The 19,929-nt window shown below is 42.4% G+C and overlaps 1 protein-coding gene across 1 annotated transcript; it reads left to right on the top strand.

Annotated features, from left to right (window-relative positions):
- Positions 1 to 2,400: 2,400 nt before the first annotated feature.
- gmcl1 (germ cell-less, spermatogenesis associated) lies at positions 2,401 to 19,734 on the top strand. Its single transcript, XM_062478474.1, has 15 exons — positions 2,401 to 2,949; positions 10,660 to 10,843; positions 10,921 to 11,044; positions 11,544 to 11,640; positions 12,458 to 12,555; positions 12,703 to 12,815; positions 15,820 to 15,885; positions 16,287 to 16,371; positions 16,490 to 16,580; positions 16,719 to 16,859; positions 16,986 to 17,055; positions 17,286 to 17,361; positions 17,478 to 17,623; positions 18,575 to 18,662; positions 18,813 to 19,734. The coding sequence occupies exons 2-15, from the start codon at positions 10,668 to 10,670 to the stop codon at positions 18,951 to 18,953; spliced, it is 1,512 nt and encodes a 503-aa protein (XP_062334458.1). The 5' UTR covers positions 2,401 to 2,949; positions 10,660 to 10,667; the 3' UTR covers positions 18,954 to 19,734.
- Positions 19,735 to 19,929: the final 195 nt, after the last annotated feature.

Genomic DNA, 19,929 nt, shown 5'->3' with positions numbered 1-19,929 from the left:
TGCAATTGCAATGGACTCTGAACAAACTTGGACCAACTAGCTTCAGTAAATGGGTAGATTAAATATTTTGGTTTGCTACCTACATGCATACAGTATGATTGCAACTACTTGTGGCCTTGAATACACTGCTAGCAATACAATTAATTGTGCACATGCGTGAATGAGGTTTGTTTTCCAACTTGCCAAGTGTGCAGAGATGTCAATATGTATTGATAAGTGTTACTGATGTGTAGGGCTGTCCCCACTCAGTCGACTAGTCGATTTTCTGGTCGATATGCTCTTGGTCGACTAAGAATTTTTTAGTCGAGCTGCCGTATGGCAGTGTGAGATCTGATTCCTGCTTGTGACATCATTGCTGAATTAACGAAATGTTCTACAGAAATTGTAGATTTTATTATTTAACCCTTGTGTTATCTTCGGGTCATTCTGACCCATCAGTCATTGTGACCCACCGTCGTATTGCGACATCTTTACCGCATACAAAAACAAAGTGAAGCATTTTCTTTTAACCGTTGGGCTGTCTCAGACCCCCCACATTGCAAATGTTAAAAGAAAATTATTTTTATTTGTTTTTGTATTGGGTAAAATTGGGTAAACACAACGATGGTTCATTATGAACCTTTGGGTCATGTGACCCGAAGGCAGCACGAGGGTTAAGACAAATAAAGCAACTCTAAAAATATATAATTTAAAAGAAAAGGTGTTACTGTTTTCCCTTTCGTTAATCTGCTCTGTTTTGTTATTTTGCACACGGCACGAGCACAATTGGCTGCCGAACTACAAACTCTGCCATAGTCGGTGTTATTAGTCAAAATGGCAAAGAAAACTGTGGTATGGCAGCATTTCATTAAAGTACATTTACAAAGTACCGGGTGACTCCAAAATTGTTGAATGCAAACTCTGCCAACAACGGTTTATTTTTCATAGTTCGACGTCGAATAATGATGTAGCCTACCACCTAAAGAATATATTGTGCTTATTAAAGTTATGTCTTATGAAACTTAGAAGTGTGCTCAGGCTTAAACACTGGGTCTCACACTGAGTGTGGGAAGCAGGCTGTTCTTTGTGTCTCTATCTCTTCATTTTCAGAAACAACCTTGAAACTGGGTGGAGATGCCACCCGAGCAGGTGGGACGCGCGTAGGCAAGAACAACTCCCTGACGCACGAGAGAACAAGCTGAACCCTTTTTTGATACTTGTGTTTCAATTGCACTGTATAAATATATGCTGGGGAGGGACAGATAGCCAGTTGGACTTTGTGAACCAGCCCAAACTCTGTTGCGGGTAGGGAAACTTAGACAACCCCAGAGCTCTGTACTTGTTGATTTCCAACTGCTGCATTAAAGCTGATATTATCGGACCTCTGCGACTCCAGACCACTCTTTCTAGAACACAGATTTGTGTCATTGAATACTATCATTACATATTGGAATAGACACATAGAATTTGAATTCTTCACACCTGAAAAACGTAAGTTGGCCTAGCCCTACTTCGCTCATGCTAACGCGCTGGGTTGAAAAATGAATATGCCTATTATAAGAATCACATCCAAATCGAATGACATTATCTTCTCCGGCCAAGACAACAAAATCTTTCTCTGTTGCACCGTTCCCCACTCAGCTTCTACGTAAGTTTGCATGCTGCAAGTTTAGGCAGTGATAAGCGCGCTCTGATGATTTGCATGTTAAACAAACAATATTTTTAATTTGTAGTACATTGTAAGATATACTAAATACCATCGGCATTCGGTTACAACAGGACTGGTGATACGAGTATTATTATTAGTAGGCTATTAGCGGCTGAATCTGCAATGTCCAGCAGCCATTGAGTAAGATCGGGAAAATGTTTGTAGGTTTTTTTTTTGTGAAAAAAAAAAGTGTTTCAAATTTCGATTAGTCGATTTTCAGACGTTTTAGTCGAGTCTTGGTCGACGAAAGAAAATCTTAGTCGGGGACAGCCCTACTGATGTGGTATACCTACTCTTGGCTAATTATAATTACGTATGTCATTGATTCATGTCATTATTATATGTTTAGGCGACACACACTTAAAACAATATATTTAACATATTTATTTGAACAGTGTTCTGCACATTTCATTATCACTTAACTTGCTCTGATTACTAATAGCATAGCATAATTACTGATTACTAATAATCGTTTAAGTGGAATGTTGCAATGTTTTCTTTAGAGAATACCTAAATTAGCCATTTGTTTGACTTTTTTTCCATACATTTGAAGCCCACTCACCCACTGACAACCAGCTCACCAAAATGCTTGTACTTCCTACTTTACTCGCCATGGATATCGGCGTATACGATTGGTGGATTTTATGAAGGTGTCATGTATGAGCTCTTATTGGATGCTGACCATAGTTGTCCGGAAAACATGCCTGTGTCGATAAATAAACAAAATGTTTGTTCCTTGAAAAATGTGCAAGAACTGGACATGCCAACACATTTTTTAAGGGTTGTAGAAAAGTTTTAAAGCGATACAGAAAAATCCAGCTCCTCCATCACCAGGGATCGTTCAATTGCACGATTTTGAGCTTCAGCCCACCACCTAGAAGAACCCTGATAAAAAATATTTTAAACAGAGATTCGCGTCAACGGAAGTCCAAAATGCTTGATCGTTACGTGTTTTACGGACCTGCAAATACACCAAACCACCAGTAGTGACAGTAGTGTACCGCTCCAAAGAAGAGATAGTAGAAGAAGACAGCCGAACCTGCATTGTTTTGGATTAAAAAGTGGAAAGCAAGATATCCTTTTAAATAGTTTTAGAGGCATTTGCTAAAACATTTATTACAATTGCCTTATAATAATAACGCTTAGATGCGCAGGCTCGGTTGTCGGGCTTGTTTACGTCTGAACTGTCACACTGATAGTCCCTGCTAGCTATAGCCTATAGCTAGCCAGAAAACCAGAAAAGCGGACTCAAATTATATCAGGTAAGTAGTTTCATGTCCCCATCGACAGTAAAACAACTGTCGATGACAGTTGGTGATGTTGATGTGGTTGTTTTGGATTCAAGGGATTTTGTCTCCAGTAGCGGTTAGAACCGAAACTGTACTGTAACGAGTGGTACGTGCCAGTGGAGCGAGTGATACGTGACAGCATAGAAAAGGGTAGATGTCTCGTCCGCGTTGCCGGACAACGGAGTCGAACGTCCGCACATGGCGGCCATCTTGCTACAGTCAACTCATACTTATGAATAGTTATGTTATTTTTTTTTAAATAGAATAGAAGTATGCAGTGTCATAACGACATCTCTGACGTTGATAACAAACCAAACCGTTTAAAAATCGGTTGAAAATTGAGCAAGTTATGGTAATTTAAAAAGTACATGTAGCATCAACACAATGGCTGTGTCTACTACCGCGCACTTGTGCACTTCGAGCACTGACTTTCAGTGCTTAGGGCGCTTACACTGACAGAACCAGCAGAATTCAGTGCACTGAAAGTACCCGGATGACGCAGTGCAAACGGTCAAAAAATGCAGTGTACAACGATGGACACTACTCGCTACGTAGCGATATTGGCTACGTAGCGGAAGAGGAGGAGCCCTTTCGGCAGCATTTCATTTCTAAAATAATGGCGGACGAAATGACTCGTGAACAGATTCGCCTTAGATTCGCGGGTGTCACAATCAGATTTGCATCCGTCACTTCCCGCCAAGTGGTTAACTTAAGGATGTGTCTACTACCACGCACTTGTGCACTTCGAGCACTGACTTTCATTGCTTAGGGCGCTTACACGGACAGAACCAGCAGAATTCAGTGCACTGAAAGTAGCCGGATGACGCACTGCAAACTACAGATGTAAGTGCACTGTATTGCAGTGTACTTAGTAAAGTGCGCGGTAGTAGACACAGCCAATGTTATGGGTGAGCGAGTTGATTGTAGCAAGATGGCCGCCATGTGCGGACGTTCTAGACTCCGCCGTCAGACATCTAGGCTGTGTCTACTACCGCGCACTTTACTAAGTACACTGCAATACAGTGCACTGCAATACAGTGCACTTTCATCTGTAGTGCACTCCGTCGCTGAGAAGTGCTGTCTCAAATGGAACACTTAAGTTAACCACTTGGCGGGAAGTGACGGACGCAAATCTGATTGTGACACCCGTGAATCTAAGGCGAATCTGCTCGCGAGTCATTTCGTCCGCCATTATTTTAGAAATGAAATGAAAAGCTGCCGAAAGGGCTCCTCCTCTTCCGCTACGTAGCCAATATGGCGCCCGTTTAGGGCGAGTAGTGTCCATCGTTGTACACTGCATTTTTTTGACCGTTTGCAGTGCGTCATCCGGGTACTTTCAGTGACGTGACAGCCTGCTCAAAAGAGCAGGCAAACTGAGCATTTGATTTGACATGGCTTGAAAATCTTGCTAGCTGACATGTCCAAAAATCGTTGAAATTAATATTAGTTTTTCATAAGTAATCATATAGAGTGATTTCAGGTAATGTGGGACACTTTACCTGAAACAGGCTCCAGTAGAAAAAACTGTTAACTCACCCCAATGGTGTTTCTGTAAATGGTTTTAGGGCTTAGGAACATTTTCATGTTGGATTGAAATGAGAATACACAGTATTTTGGGAGCTACACACTTTCAAACATAACATGATCCCCTCTCTTACTCAGGCAGCATTTTCAGGTAATGTGGGACTTTGTTAGACTTACAGTTAGGTCCATAAATATTTGGACATTGACACAATTTTCATCATTTTGGCTCTGTATAACACCACAATGGATTTGAAATGAAACAATCAAGATGTGCTTTAAGTGCAGACTTTCAGCTTTAATTTCAGGGTATTTACATCCAAATCAGGTGAACGGTGTAGGAATTACAATACATTTTATATGTGGCCCCCCCCTTTTTAAGGGACCAAAAGTAATTGGACAATTGGCTGCTCAGCTGTTCCATGGCCAGGTGTATGTTATTCCCTCATGGGAGTTCGTTATTTCATTGACAAGGAGCAGATAAAAGGTTTAGAGTTCATTTCAAGTATGGTATTTGTGTTTGGAATCTGTTGCTGTCAACTCTCAATATGAAGTCCAAAGAGCTGTCACCATCAGTGAAGCAAGCCATTGTTAGGCTGAAAAATCAAAACAAACCTATCAGAGAGATAGCAAAAACATTAGGTGTGGCTCAATCAACTGTTTGGTACATTCTTAAAAAGAAAGAACGCACTGGTGAGCTCAGCAACACCAAAAGACCCGGAAGACCACGGAAAACAACTGTGGTGGATGACAGAAGAATTCTTTCCCTGGTGAAGAAAAACCCCTTCACAACAGTTGGCCAGATCAAGAACACTCTCCAGGAGGTAGGCGTATCTGTGTCAAAGTCAAAAATTAAGAGAAGACTTCACCAGAGTAAATACAGAGGGTTCACCACAAGATGTAAACCATTGGTGAGTCTCAAAAACAGGAAGACCAGATTAGAGTTTGCCAAAAAACATCTAAAAGAGCCTGTACAGTTCTGGAACAACATCCTATGGACAGATGAGACCAAGATCAACTTGTACCAGAATGATGGGAAGAGAAGAGTATGGAGAAGGGAAGGAACTGCTCATGATCCAAAGCATACCACCTCATCAGTGAAGCATGGTGGAGGTAGTGTTATGGCGTGGGCATGTATGGCTGCCAATGGAACTGGTTCCCTTGTATTTATCGATGATGTGACTGCTGACAAAAGCAGTAGGATGAATTCTGAAGTGTTTCTGGCAATATTATCTGCTCAGATTCAGCCAAATGCTTCAGAACTCATAGGACGGCGCTTCACAGTGCAGATGGACAATGACCCGAAGCATACTGCGAAAGCAACCAAAGAGTTTTTTAAGGCAAAGAAGTGGAATGTTCTGCAATGGCCAAGTCAATCACCTGACCTAAATCCAATTGAGCATGCATTTCACTTGCTAAATACAAAACTGAAGGGAAAATGCCCCAAGAACAAGCAGGAACTGAAGACAGTTGCAGTAGAGGCCTGGCAGAGCATCACCAGGGACGAAACCCAGCGTCTGGTGATGTCTATGGGTTCCAGACTTCAGGCTGTCATTGACTGCAAAGGATTTGCAACCAAGTATTAAAAGTGACAATTAGATTTAAGATTATGTTAGTTTGTCCAATTATTTTTGGTCCCTTAAAAGGGGGGGGGGGCACATATAAAATGTGTTGTAATTCCTACACCGTTCACCTGATTTGGATGTAAATATGTGTCAATGTCCAAATATTTATGGACCTAACTGTAGTTACAGGTTAGTTGTGGGGTTTGACTTATACAATAGGCATGAAGTGTAACTGATGTAAACTTTAGTGATCTGCAGTCTATGTGCTAGCTAGCTAGTCACGATGCGTTAGCATTCTGTTGGACTAGCGTAAAGGCCGATTTATACTACTCCCGACTCCCAGAGGCGTTGTTAGACATAAAGCTCTACTGGGGCACACACAGGCCCCTATTCATATCTCTTTTTTTTTATTTCAAGCTTGCTGCGCACAATGCACTACTAGGCTATAGAAACTCCCCTTGCTTAATCCACTATACAACAGTTCAGGGACTCAAGTTTGATATCAGCTTTGGCAGGTACATCAATAGTTAATGCGTGCGCGCACATTTTCTTTGCTATCATTTGAGCGCAAATACTGTTCTTCGAGCTTCATGTAATATTGTTTTTATGTTTTTGTCAAAATACGATGATCGGTAGGCCTATCATTTAGAAACTCTTTAGTTTTGTAATGTTTTCGTAGTCTACCTCAATTCTGACTTGTGTGCAGAGTCCGACACCTGGACTTCTGTGTGCGTGCTGCACCGGCTATTTGGCACACAGAAGAGCGCGTTGACATGGAATTCTGCGGGTATCGGTTTGTGTTTTCGGCTAAACTGCTTTGATTTTACAAGCGTTGATTCGGATACTGAATTTATTTTTTCTGGGATTATCAATCTAAATAAATGCACTGACTAATAAAGTAAATTGTTAAAACTCAAACTTTTGATTTTACTGGGGCACATCAGATTTATACTGGGGCACGTGCCCCAGTAAAAAGGGTCTAACGACGCCCCTGCCGACTCCGTTACGGACAGACAGACGGAGTCGGACGGATTCGTTGAATTTATAGTACTCCGAAGGCTGTGGGTGCTGAAAACAAATCACCCCCAGAAGAGTAGGTGGCACTGCAATGCTAGCTAGGTTATCGAAAAGTTGGAGCAAATTTACAAATTAGCCGTTTCATCAATAAAATAAGCACATTATCAGCAACTACACTGCCCATTTCTCGTCACATTTTATATATATGTTGATTTCCATGTACTGTTTAGCTGAAATATGAATTGTAAAAACTTACGGCAATGGCGGTCAAAGGATTCTGTTCGTCTTGTTGGTCACGGCAACCCCGCCCCTGGCGCAAGCGGTTTTTAATACGGACCAATCACAGCAAAGGGGTATCCGTAAAATGATGGACGGACGGATAGTCAGGAAAATCAGGAGGTGCACGTAGAGCTCTCCGAGGGGCTCAGATACCCCTTTTCCACCAACGCATTTTGGGGTCCGGTTCGGAGCCGGTGCTTAATCGCGAACCAGTTCTTTCTCTTTCGACAGACTGAGAACTGGAAAAGTGGTTCGTAAGTGGTTCGTACGTGGTTCGCAAAAAGCACCACTTCGGAGCTGGGCTAGATTGTGAACCAAGAAAGAACCGCTTGCGTCGGGGGCGGGGTTATCGTGACCAACAAGACAAACAGAATCCTTTGACCGCCATTGTTCTAAGTTTTTACAATTCATATTTCAGCTAAACGGTACTTGTAAATCAGCATCTGAATTAAAATGTAACGAGAAGTGGGCAGTGTAGTTGCTGAAAATGTGCTTATTTTATTGATGAAACTGCTAATTTGTAAATTTGCTCCGACTTTTCGATAACCTAGCTAGCATCGCAGTGCAGTGCAGACACTAGTTGCTGCGTTTTATCATAATCCTATCAAATGAGTGAAATGACAAACACAAATGTTATGAGCTATTGAGCCTATATTTAACACAAATGTAATACACAAGCACTATACAGCAAAAGTTTATAAAATGTTGCACTGATAATGCCAGTGTTGTCATACTGCTGCGAGTCCAGGGTATTGCGCAATAGCCAAGAAAACACGTTCTTCGGATTAATAAACAGCCTTTAGACGGGCTCTGCTTTGTGTTTGGCGCTGCCGCGCTAGCGTTGCTAGGAAAGATGAGACATATACAGTGACGTAATGACGTGGCTCTGTGGTGGCTCTTTAGCCCATGGAAAAGCAAACCGGTTCTTAGTAGGCTCCGTTCTTGAACCAGCTCCGAACTGGCTCTAGCACCAGCTCCGAACTAGCTCCCGGTTCACTTTGGTGGAAAGGGGGTAAGAGAGGGCTTGGAGAGGGCATTCCACATCGGAGAGGGCGTTCCCTGTGTCCATCTCCGTGAAAATGGAGTAGTATAATTCGGCCTTTAGTGGTCACGCTTACAAGTCTGAAAGCGCTGGTTCGATGACAGTGAAAGTTGTTATTTAGTTGGGAACTTAAGTGCAGTATGATGCATTGGTATTTAAAATGTGAGAACTGTCGAATTAAATAACTTTTATAGTATAAACAAAGCGTTACTAGATGTCCCACTTTACCTGAAGAATGCTGCCCCACATTACATGACATGATCAGATAATGTGGGACAGTCACATAAAACGTTTTTTTTTTGCTATCAAAGCTGCTCATTCTTATTGTTATTTTTATATATATTTTATTTCATATTTAAATTGTTGTATTCTTAGATTGTTTAGTTCTTAGAAATAGTTAAACTTTTGTACTTTTACTTAATTTAAGATTTGTATATGTTTAGTGTTTTGCACCTCCCTGCCACAGTAAATTCCGTGTTTGTATAACATACATGGCGAATAAACCGAATTCTGATTCTGATTCTTATTATTTTACACATTTTTGTGTGTGTTTCAATCAGTGGTTAAACCCCTTCATTATGCTGCAATAGTACTCATTGTAACTTAATTTAAATTCCTTTGCCAGTCTTATCATTACAGAAATAGAATGTCATATGCCGCTGAACTTTCGATGCGTTTTATCTGTACGGACCCCGTCAAGCCAGATCACGCATACTCAGATTATGTCAGACAAATAAAAACCACTGCATAGTGACTAAAAGTGTTATATTTACGAGTCAAGATCAGCTCTGGTGATTAGATGTCGGTTTTGCACATATTAAATAATCAAAATGGGCAGTTGCCCAGGGCCTCGGCCACCAGGGGGAGCTTGTCATATTTACAAATTATTTTTTAAATAATTAAAATAAATCACTTGTCATTGCAAACGAATGACAATTTTAATTAAGCATGAAAACACAATTCTTTAATTCTATTCTTTATAGCTAAACATATGATTCAGGTCATGACGTTTCTGTCAGGAGAATTTGTCGTGTGGTGGAGTGTGTATGATTGCGGAAACATGAAACGATTTCAAAGTGGCAGTGAAAAAAGAAATAAGAAAAGGGAGGAGAAGTTAAGGGAGAAATTACCTAAGCTAACGCAGTTTTTCCAATCAAAGAATAAGTCTGTGGAAGATGAAGACATTTCTGATAATATTTCAAGTGCTGCTGGGCCAAGGTTAGCTATTGCTAGCAGCAGCAGCCAAACAGCCACTTCCACACCAACTACCGTATTTTATGGAAAATAAGCCGCGGCTTGTACTCCGATTTTACAGTTTTCTTGTGCGGCTTATATTCCGGTTTTAGAACAAAAAAGTGGCTTTGTCATTGTCTCAAGATCTCTACAGACCGTGCAGCTAATTTAATGCTCAACACTTGAACGGGGGCTTATTACTTGAAAGAGGAATTATTGACTGTGTCGTCTCAGTTACACTATCAGGGCTTAGAAATACAGTGACTTGCTAAAGTAGGCAAATAGTAGAACATAACATTTCATAATAATTTCAGTTAATCAAACAGCGGGGTTGCGGCTTATGGGGGGGCCTATTTGCCCAGGGCCTCCAATTAGCTAAAACCGCCCCTGGTCCCACATTACCTGAACTCACCCTTCTTTTTGTACATTACAACGAAGTTTAGGGTGTTAACTATACAAAACATCAAAAATCTCTCAATTTTGACAGAAAACGATTTTCGATCTTTTATATAGCCAACAATGAGCAACATCCACAGGTTTCCGCAGGCCGCCACACATATTTCAAAAATAAAAGTTTATAGCCTGTTCTCCTATTCTAAAATGGCCACGGGGCAGTTACACCACAGTAAAGAAAAGCTGCAAGACACCCAATGAACTGCCACGAGACACTTGCGTACCACTATCATCAAAACAGTAACTGTCATGTGCCAGTGGAGGCACTGTAACCGCCTTTAACCGCCTCTCGGATTTTGTCATTTCGTCATGGGCTAGCTAGCTTGCAAAGCAGTTTGTCTCATAAAAACATGGTTTTGTGTGCCAACCTAAACAAATATGCTGCAAGATATAAACAAAATGTATAAGTAAACATCTAGACAAAACTAAAAGATGATCTGACTCAATTTACATCAGTGCTGAATTTTAATTATTTAGGCCTTTTTAACAACAAATTGATTTTATTAGCTTGGAGTGAAGGACATGAAACAATACTGCTGCTGATATTTTTTTACTGATGACCCTTAATGCCAGGGTGAAAGATGGGCACCCTCGGAAGCCGTTTCCAGGATTCTTCCCATGGACCGGAGGAGGTGGTAGAAGGGGCTGGTATCAGCCGCAAGCACGGGTGTGATTGCAAGAAGAGGAAGAGGAGCTCACACTGCGACTGCGACAGCGAGCCCGAGGAGGAGGATGTCCTTCTGGACACACCACGCAGGTGAGAGGCGCCATCATTCAAAGAAATGCGGTATGAACGGCTGTGACTGAAACTAAAAACTGTGTTGGAACTAACAGGAAGAAATTGAAAAGCACCTCAAAGTACATCTACCAGACCTTGTTCCTGAATGGAGAGAACAGTGATATCCGTATCTGCGCACTCGGGCAGGAGTGGAACCTGCACAAAGTATATCTCTGTCAGGTTAGTGACAAACACTCATGCTTACTGAAGAGCAATGGCTTTAATGAGGGCACAGTTGACAGTATCTTATACAGATATGCAACAACAACCAATTTAACCAGTCAGTTTTTGTTTCTGTGTTACAACATCCTGCTCCCAGCCAGGACCTACAGTAGGCTACTTTGACGCTCTCCATCAGATACTTTATTAACCAAACTGATGCCCATCTCCTGCCCTTGTTATTGGTGTCAGTTGCCTACAAAATACAGCAAAGTAATAAAAAAGAGTAACATATGAAAGTAGAGGATTTATAATTAGTGAACAATCAATGGAAGCCATACAATCAAATTAAATGCTGAATTTTAGGGCTTTCATTACATAAGCCTCACCAGTACACAGACGTTATGAAACCAGTGAACACATTTCCTTTACAAAGCTAAAATAAATAGAAATAAAAAGCTTATTCTTCCTCACTCCTCTTCATCCATGTTTCTCTCTACCTTCCACTCCTGATATGCAGTCAGGCTATTTCTCCAGCATGTTTAGTGGCTCGTGGAAAGAGTCCAACATGATGGTCATAGAGCTGGAAATCCCAGACCAGAACATTGACACAGAAGGTGAGCCTATTCCAAAGCAGAAGGTTGATTTATATTTACATTTAATTATTTATTTAGCTGATTATTTTATTCAAACCAAGGTACACGTAGAGCCCGACCGATAAAGGATTTTTAAGGCCGATACCGATACAAATATTTGGTGATTAAAAAATCCGATATTCCGATATAAAAGATATTTTTTTAATCCAGAAACGCGTAACAAAACAAACTGATTTCCCTAACTGTAGTTATTTGTAGTTTACATTTAGTCCCTTTTAGCAGAAGTTCTTATCCAGAGCGACGAAGTACAGGGACATTCCCCGAGGCAAGTAGGGTTAAGTGCCTTCCCAAGGACACAACGTCATTTGACATGGCCGGGAATCGAACCAGCAACCTTCTGATTAATAGCCCGATTCCCTAACTGCTCAGCCATCTGACTCTTATTATTTCCTCACAAAAATAATGTTAATGCAGTTTCTGATAAATAAAATGTATAAAAATACAAACTTAAGATATGAAACTTAAAGTCCTTTGAACCTTTAAAAAAAAAATAATATTCATTTATCGTCCATTATAAATACCGATAGTTTGGAAAATGCCCAATATCGGCCGATAATATCGGGCCGCCGATATATCGGTCGGGCTCTAGGTACAAGTGGTGCATAAACTGTAGTAAGTGTACACTCAGTTACATGACTGATAATCAAGGACTAGAGTTTGGTTCTAGTCCAGTTCTAACAGTATTTATTTAGCTTGGGTTGCATCCTTGTTCCATTGTTTTGATGTTGTGCGTCACTAGTTATGGTTACTACTAGATATATTGTGTTTGTGTGTGTAGCTCTGCAGGTGGTGTTTGGGTCTTTGTATAGGGACGACGTGCTTATCAAACCCAGTAGGGTCGTTAGTATCCTTGCAGCTGCTTGTATGCTCCAGCTGGTCAGTATATTCTTATCAATATGATTAACCAGTAACCATTAAAACATCCACATAGATCAGAATATATTTTACATAGATAAAGATTTTACATTTTACAAAGATAAAGCTTTGTGCTGTGTACAGATTATTTATTTGGTTCATGTACAGGACGGTCTTATCCAGCAGTGTGGTGAGACCATGAAGGAAAATGTCAATGTTAAGACTGTGTGTGGCTACTACTCTTCTGCCAGTATCTACGGACTAGACTCAGTAATGAAGAAGTAAGCTCAACACATACACACCATTGGTCAAACGTTTTAGAAAATGTTCACAGTTTTATTGAAATGTAAGCAGTTTCCCCTCCCTTGAAATAACCTAAAATGGTAAACTGCTAGAGGTTTACCAAAAAGTAAAAAAGCCCTTTCATACACCGTCAAAACGCACTTGGAAACTGGAGGATACTCTGACAGGAAAAGGTCAGGCAGACACAATGCCACAACAGAATCAGAAAAGTTTCTGAGAATCAACAGCTTGCGTGATAAACGGCTCACAGGACAATAGCTTCAAGCACATCTTACTCGTCGAGGTATGCAAATTTCAAGATAAGACTTTAATTGCTCGATCAGGACTGTCATGATCTGGGGCTCTGGATCTAGAATCGCGACTCGCACAGATGAAGTGGTACCCTGAATAAAGATGTCTACCTCAGCATTTTGCAGCGCAAGACCATTTTGAGTCAATTTAGAGTCAATTTTGTGTCATATACGAGAGGATACGTATGTCCTCTGGTATACGTTTAGTTGGTCAGATTTTCATCCTACAGAAAGATAATGACCCAAAATATACCTCAATGTACCCTCAACGTAACGTGAGGGTCTGCTGGGAACGGCTGGCGGAATCCCCTGTCAGAATGAGCTTCAACTCCCACCTCCGGGAGAGCTTCGATCATGTCTCGGGGGAGGCCGGGGACATTGAGTCCGAATGGGCCATGTTCCGGGCCTCCATTGTTGAGGCGGCTGACCGGAGCTGTGGACGCAAGGCGGTCGGTGCATGTCGCGGCGGTAACCCTCGGACCCGGTGGTGGACGCCGGAGGTGAGGGAAGCCGTCAAGCTGAAGAAGGAAGCCTATCAGACTTTGTTGGCTGGTAGGACTCCAGAGGCAGCTGATGTGTACCGGCAGGCCAAGCGGAATGCGGCTTTGGCGGTCGCGGAGGCAAAAACCCGGGCGTGGGAGGAGTTCGGCGAGGCCATGGAGAATGACTTCCGAACGGCTTCGAAAAGGTTCTGGACCACCATCCGGCGACTCAGGATGGGGAAGCAGTGCACTGTCAACGCTGTATATCGGATCGGTGGAAGGAATACTTTGAAGACCTCCTTAATCCCACCAATACGCGTTCCGACATGGAGGCAGAGTCTGGGGACATTGGGGGGGGCCCTTCTATCTCTGGGGCTGTGGTAGCCGAGGTGGTTGAAAAGCTCCGCGGTGGCAGGGCCCCTGGGGTTGATGAGGTCCGCCCGGAGTTCCTTAAGGCTCTGGATGTTGTAGGGCTGTCTTGGTTGACACGACTCTGCAACATCGCGTGGACATCGGGGACAGTGCCTCTGGACTGGCAGACCGGGGTGGTGGTTCCCCTCTTTAAAAAGGGGGACCGGAGGGCGTGCTCCAACTTTAGGGGGATCACACTCCTCAGCCTCCCTGGGAAAGTCTATTCAGGGGTTCTGGAGAGGAGGGTCCGTCGGATTGTCGAACCTCGGATTCAGGAGGAGCAATGTGGTTTTCGTCCTGGCCGTGGAACTGTGGACCAGCTCTATACCCTCGGCAGGGTTCTGGAGGGTGCATGGGAGTTCGCCCAACCAGTCTACACATGTTTTGTGGATTTGGAAAAGGCGTTCGACCGTGTCCCTCGGGGGCTCATGTGGGGGGTGCTCCGGGAGTACGGGGTACCGGACACCCTGATCGGGGCTGTTCGGTCCCTGTACGACCGGTGCCAGAGTTTGGTCCGCATTGCCGGTAGTAAGTCGAACTTATTCCCGGTGAGGGTTGGACTCCGCCAGGGCTGCCCTTTGTCACCGATTCTGTTCATAACTTATATGGACAGAATTTCTAGGCGCAGCCAGGGCGTTGAGGGGGTCCGGTTCGGTGACCTCAGGATCGGGTCGCTGCTTTTTGCAGATGATGTGGTCCTGTTGGCTTCATCAGGCCGTGACCTTCAGCTCTCACTGGAGCGGTTCGCAACCGAATGCGAAGCGGCTGGGATGGGAATCAGCACCTCCAAATCTGAGGCCATGGTTATCGACCGGAAAAGGGTGGAGTGCAATCTCCGTGTCGGGGAGGAGATCTTGTCCCAAGCGGAGGAGTTCAAGTATCTCGGGGTCTTGTTCACGAGTGAGGGAAGGATGGAGCGTGAGATCGACAGGCGGATCGGTGCGGCGTCCGCATTGATGCAGGCTCTGCATCGGTTCGTCGTGGTGAAGAAGGAGCTGAGTCGAAAGGCGAAGCTCTCTATTTTCCAGTCGATCTACGTTCCTACCCTCACCTATGGTGACGAACTGTGGGTAGTGACCGAAAGAACGAGATCGCGAAATGAGTTTTCTCCGCAGGGTGTCCGGGCTCTCCCTTAGAGATAGGGTGAGAAGTTCGGTCATCCGGGAGGGGCTCAGAGTAGAACCGCTGCTCCTCCGCGTCGAGAGGGGCCAGTTGAGGTGGCTCGGGCATCTGATAAGGATGCCTCCTGGACGCCTCCCTGGTGCGGTGTTCTGGGCATGTCCCACTGGGAAGAGGCCCCGGGGAAGACCCAGGACACGCTGGAGGGACTATGTCTCTCGGCTGGCCTGGGAACGCCTCGGGGTCCCCCAGGAAGAGCTGGTGGAAGTGGCCGGGGAGAGGGAAGTCTGGGCCTCCCTGCTTAGGTTGCTGCCCCCGCAACCTGACCCCCGGATAAGCGGAAGATGATGGGATGGGGATGGGAATATACCTCAATGCTATATCAGAAGTACCTCAGAAGAAAACTCTAAAAAATGTGTAATGGCCAGCACAGTCTCCTGACTTTGTGTGTTACATCTGCAAAAGGTGGCTTTTTTGATTAAACAAAATTAATCCATTAATTTCCAATTATTTATTTGTTCTGTGCTTTAATTTCAGAGTACATGCAGACTGTATACATTTAAATAAAATCTGGAAACATTGGTGTTCTAAAACCTTTGATCTTAGCTCTTCTAGATTTAATACAATACGTAACACAATATATTTTTATCCTTATGCTCACATGCTTGTGTCTCCTGCAGGTGTCTGGAATGGCTCCTCAACAACCTAATGACGCACCAGAATGTTGACCTTATGAAGGAACTTGGGTATTTTGAATGAATAAGACTTGAATTACCAATAATCTTGATAACCATCTTAAGAACTATCTTATACTGTACTCATAGCAATAAGTCAATGTGTTGCCATCAAGTAAGTATTTACCATCATTTCAATGGTTATTGCTTTTATTTATATTTTTTCCTTAAAAAAAAAAAAAAAAATATATATATATATATATATATATATATATACCATTTTGCTTTGTTCTAAGGTCCTTAAATTGTTTCACCTGAAATGATTTTTGTCTGAATAAATATTGGTGTAACTAAATTTATTAAAATAAGTACAAATTGCTGCTTCAACAAAAGGTTTGCCATAGCTTGGAATATACAACATGTTGTCTCTATGATGCTTCTGAGCAAGGAGGTCTTCTGTTCTGGTTGTGCAGGGTGGAGGTGATGGAGCAACTGATCCAGTCATCTGACCTGTTTGTCATGCAGGTGGAGATGGATGTCTACACAGCCTTAAAAAAGGTAGTCAGCTCCCATCCAGCTCCCCTGGGCTGGATGGGAGATGGATTGCTTATCTATCTGCCTCATTTTCTTATTCTCCCTACTTCTCCCTTCCTCTCAATTCAATTTTTCTCCTCAGTGGATGTTTCTGCAGATGAATCCCTCCTGGGATGGTCCCATCAAGCAGCTTTTGGCTGATGCCGACTCTTGCCTGTGCAAACGCAGGACAGGTAGGTGCTTCTGTGATGTTGCTGGTACGTAATATAGTACTGTAAAAACGGATTTAAACAGTGTGATTCACACACACATTCATTTACAGAGGTTAACAACCGACTGACCAGTCTGTCCTGATGTTTCATTTTGTGCAGAGCTTGCTGAGGAGGAGCCTTTCTTGAAGACAGAGGAAGGATCTCTCTTCGTCCCAGTCTTCAGACACGTCCGCCTGCAGTACATCATCAACGACCTTGCCTCAGCGCGCATCCTGGAGAGAGATAACATCTTGCCTCCTGGTGTGCTTTAAACAGCACCATTACAAGGATAATCATGTTCATCAATTTATATAAAGTATTCCAAAATATTTATAAAGAGTATGAGTGATTGGAGTTTTTGACTTGGTCCCACCCCCTTCTTCACAGAATGGCTAACCTATGTGTACAAGAACCAATGGTTTGCAATGCTCAGGACAGAACACGACAACGACAATGGGTAATGTTCAGTGTTTCAATTCATTGAAACACTGAACTCTTTCTGACACATGGTATACTAGTACACATACAGGCCTGTTTATGCTGTTTATGTTGATATTTTAAGTTATCAGTTAACAATAACTGGGTTTCTTGACTCCTGGTAGCCAGCTATAAAATCACAATTGCATCTTGTATTGTTAAACTGACCAAATATTTAAATTGTAGGCATTGCTATTAATGTGCCTGTAGTCCCCAGGAGGCCAACAAGGAGGAATTTGAGCTTAACAGCATGAGGTGTGGCAGGAAACTGACTAAAGATGGAGATGTGAGTCATACTACCGGTCTCTCCCATATAAAGTCTAATTTAGTTGAACTTATACTTGGATGGTATCTAAACGTGTTTTATATTTACAGCTTGATATTCAACTTCTCTTATTTTAGTACTGTTGGCGTTGGACAGGATTCAACTTCGGCTTTGACCTGCTGGTGACCTACACAAACCGCTTCATCGTGTTTAAGAGGAACACACTCAGCCAACCTTGTGGGGGTGCTGTGAGTCTGCAGCCTCGCAGGCATTTGGCATACAGGTAAGTCAAATATGCTATACTTTTTCCTGTGTAAATAATTAAATAACTGATAACAATGTAAATATTTATGTACTGAACATTCTGTGTTTTTATTCTCAATTGAGTATTGAAGGACTCTAAATGTTGTGTCTATTCCAATATGTAATGATAGCATTCAATGACACAAATCTGTTCTAGAAAGAGTGGTCTGGAGTCGCAGAGGTCCGATAATATCAGCTTTAATGCAGCAGTTGGAAAACAGAGTACAGAGCTCTGCGGTTGTCTACGTTTTCCTACCCGCAACAGAGTTTGGGTTGGTTCACGAAGTCCAACTAACTATCTGTCCCTGCCCCAGCATATATTATACAGTGCAGTAAAACAAAAAACACAAGAAGAGGGTTGAGCTTGTTCTTCTGTGCAGCAGGGAGTTGTTCTTGCCTACGCGTCCCACCTGCTCGGATGCCGTCTCCACCCGGTTTCAAGGTTGTTTCTGAAAATGAAGAGATAAAGACACAAAATACAGCCTTTTCCCCCCACTCTGTGATCGAAACTCGTCTGGATTGTTCCTCTTTCTCGCACCCCTGACTCCCCCCGCCCTGTGTGAGACACAATGTTTAAGCCTGAGCACACTTCTAAGTTCATAAGACAGAACTTTAATAAGCACAATGCATAACTTTAATAAGCACAATATATTCTTTAGTATTCAACATTTTATTTGATTGAAGATTAAAAATCGAATTACATTTAGTAATTTCGCAGACGCTCTTATCCAGAGCGACTTACAGTAAGTACAGGGACATTCCCCCGAGGCAAGTAGGGTGAGGTGCCTTGCCCAAGGACACAACGTCATTTTGCACGACCGGGAATCGAACCGGCAACCTTCTGATTACTAGCCCGACTCCCTAACCGCTCAGCCACCTAAATTAAATATAACATGTTTTTCCTCCTTTTTTTTCCTCTCCTTGTTTCCAGGTTACGCCTGGCTTCTTTTGATAGCAGTGGTAAGATGGTTTGCAGCAGATCTACAGGTTACCAGCTTCTCACTCTGGAGAAAGACCAAGTGAGTAAAGGGGTTTGAACCACCTGTTAGCAAAATGTAGAAGTTTAGTTGTGATGTCTCAATATTAAGTAAAAATGCATCGCTACAGTAAATTTGAAAATTCAGTTATATTTTTTCTACCTCTTCTTTTTTCCTCTTAATCTATCTCAGGAGTATGTGGTAATGAATCTGGACAGCAGGCTACTGTCTTTCCCCCTCTATGTGTGCTGTAACTTCCTGTACACCTCGACACAGTCAGACAGACGGCCCGACAGCCCAGAGCCAGAGTGCAGTGCTCGCAGTGTTTCGTGATACTTGGGACACATCCTTAAACCACAGTGTGCGTGCATTGGCCACTTACTGTCACAGCTGTATGATCCCTCACCCTGACTTTTGATGTCTGCATGCTCTAGAGCCTGGCCTGGGAGTTCTTTTATGATAGTATTTATCTTTCTGCAGCTTTCTTTTTTTTTATCACATTTTCTTACTTTTATGTTAAACTTTTTCATTCCTTTTGAGATCTCATTTAGTATTATTTTATTTTAAATATTGTATGAAAGAAAATATTAGGAAAAAGCTTCAACATCCCAAACATTATCCACTCCTGAAGACAGTGGTGCTATTAAAATTGTGTAATTATACAAACAGGGGACTAAAAAGGAAGCAAACCTCTATTTTTGTACATCCATAACTGTCTTTAATCCTCTTTACCTTTACTTACTCCTAGCTTATGAACAATTTGTTTAGTGCTCCAGTGTTTTAATTTTATTTTAATAACTTTGAATGCTAGGATAAGTACACTGTGTGTGAAAGTATTTATCTGGACCAAAGTGAAAAGCAGTGATTGCATAACAATGCCTTTACTACTCCTTCTATGACCTAGACTTAGTCACTGGTGTCTACAGATAATCCAGATCATTACATTGGTCATTGCAGTATTTTTTGTTTAGATGTACCGTCATTCAAATGCAGTCAACAAAAAAAAGTGTACTTTTGTATGTACCTGCACATGTACGGATAATATGTTCCTGCTGACATACTGCATGTGACTGTTGAACATGCCTATTGTTAATAAAACTCGAGTAGGAAATGGCATCTGAACAATACTTTCAATTAAGTTTAGTTAACCCCCAATGTTTTAAGTATAAACAAGCCTGTACCAATCACAAACCTATTCAGATGTGGACCTATTGGTTACAGTTTTTCTGCTATGAAACTTTTACCAACCTCGGCTATAATACTTATCCTCAAGCTCTAGGTGACAGATGTGCTTTTCTGTTAGTAATGT

Source organism: Osmerus eperlanus, chromosome 14 (genome assembly GCF_963692335.1).
Source record: "Osmerus eperlanus chromosome 14, fOsmEpe2.1, whole genome shotgun sequence".
Taxonomy (NCBI): domain Eukaryota; kingdom Metazoa; phylum Chordata; class Actinopteri; order Osmeriformes; family Osmeridae; genus Osmerus; species Osmerus eperlanus.
The sequence above is the reverse complement of the archived record's forward strand: the minus strand, read 5'-3'. Positions and strand labels throughout refer to the sequence as shown.

Excerpts from the sequence above, each read along its gene's own strand:
- gmcl1 (XM_062478474.1), top strand. The coding sequence starts at position 10,668 with ATGGGCACCCTCGGAAGCCGTTTCCAGGATTCTTCCCATGGACCGGAG. Across the intron at positions 10,844-10,920 it reads CTTCTGGACACACCACGCAG|GAAGAAATTGAAAAGCACCT; the intron begins GTGAGAGGCGCC and ends TGGAACTAACAG. Across the intron at positions 16,581-16,718 it reads CCTGTGCAAACGCAGGACAG|AGCTTGCTGAGGAGGAGCCT; the intron begins GTAGGTGCTTCT and ends CATTTTGTGCAG.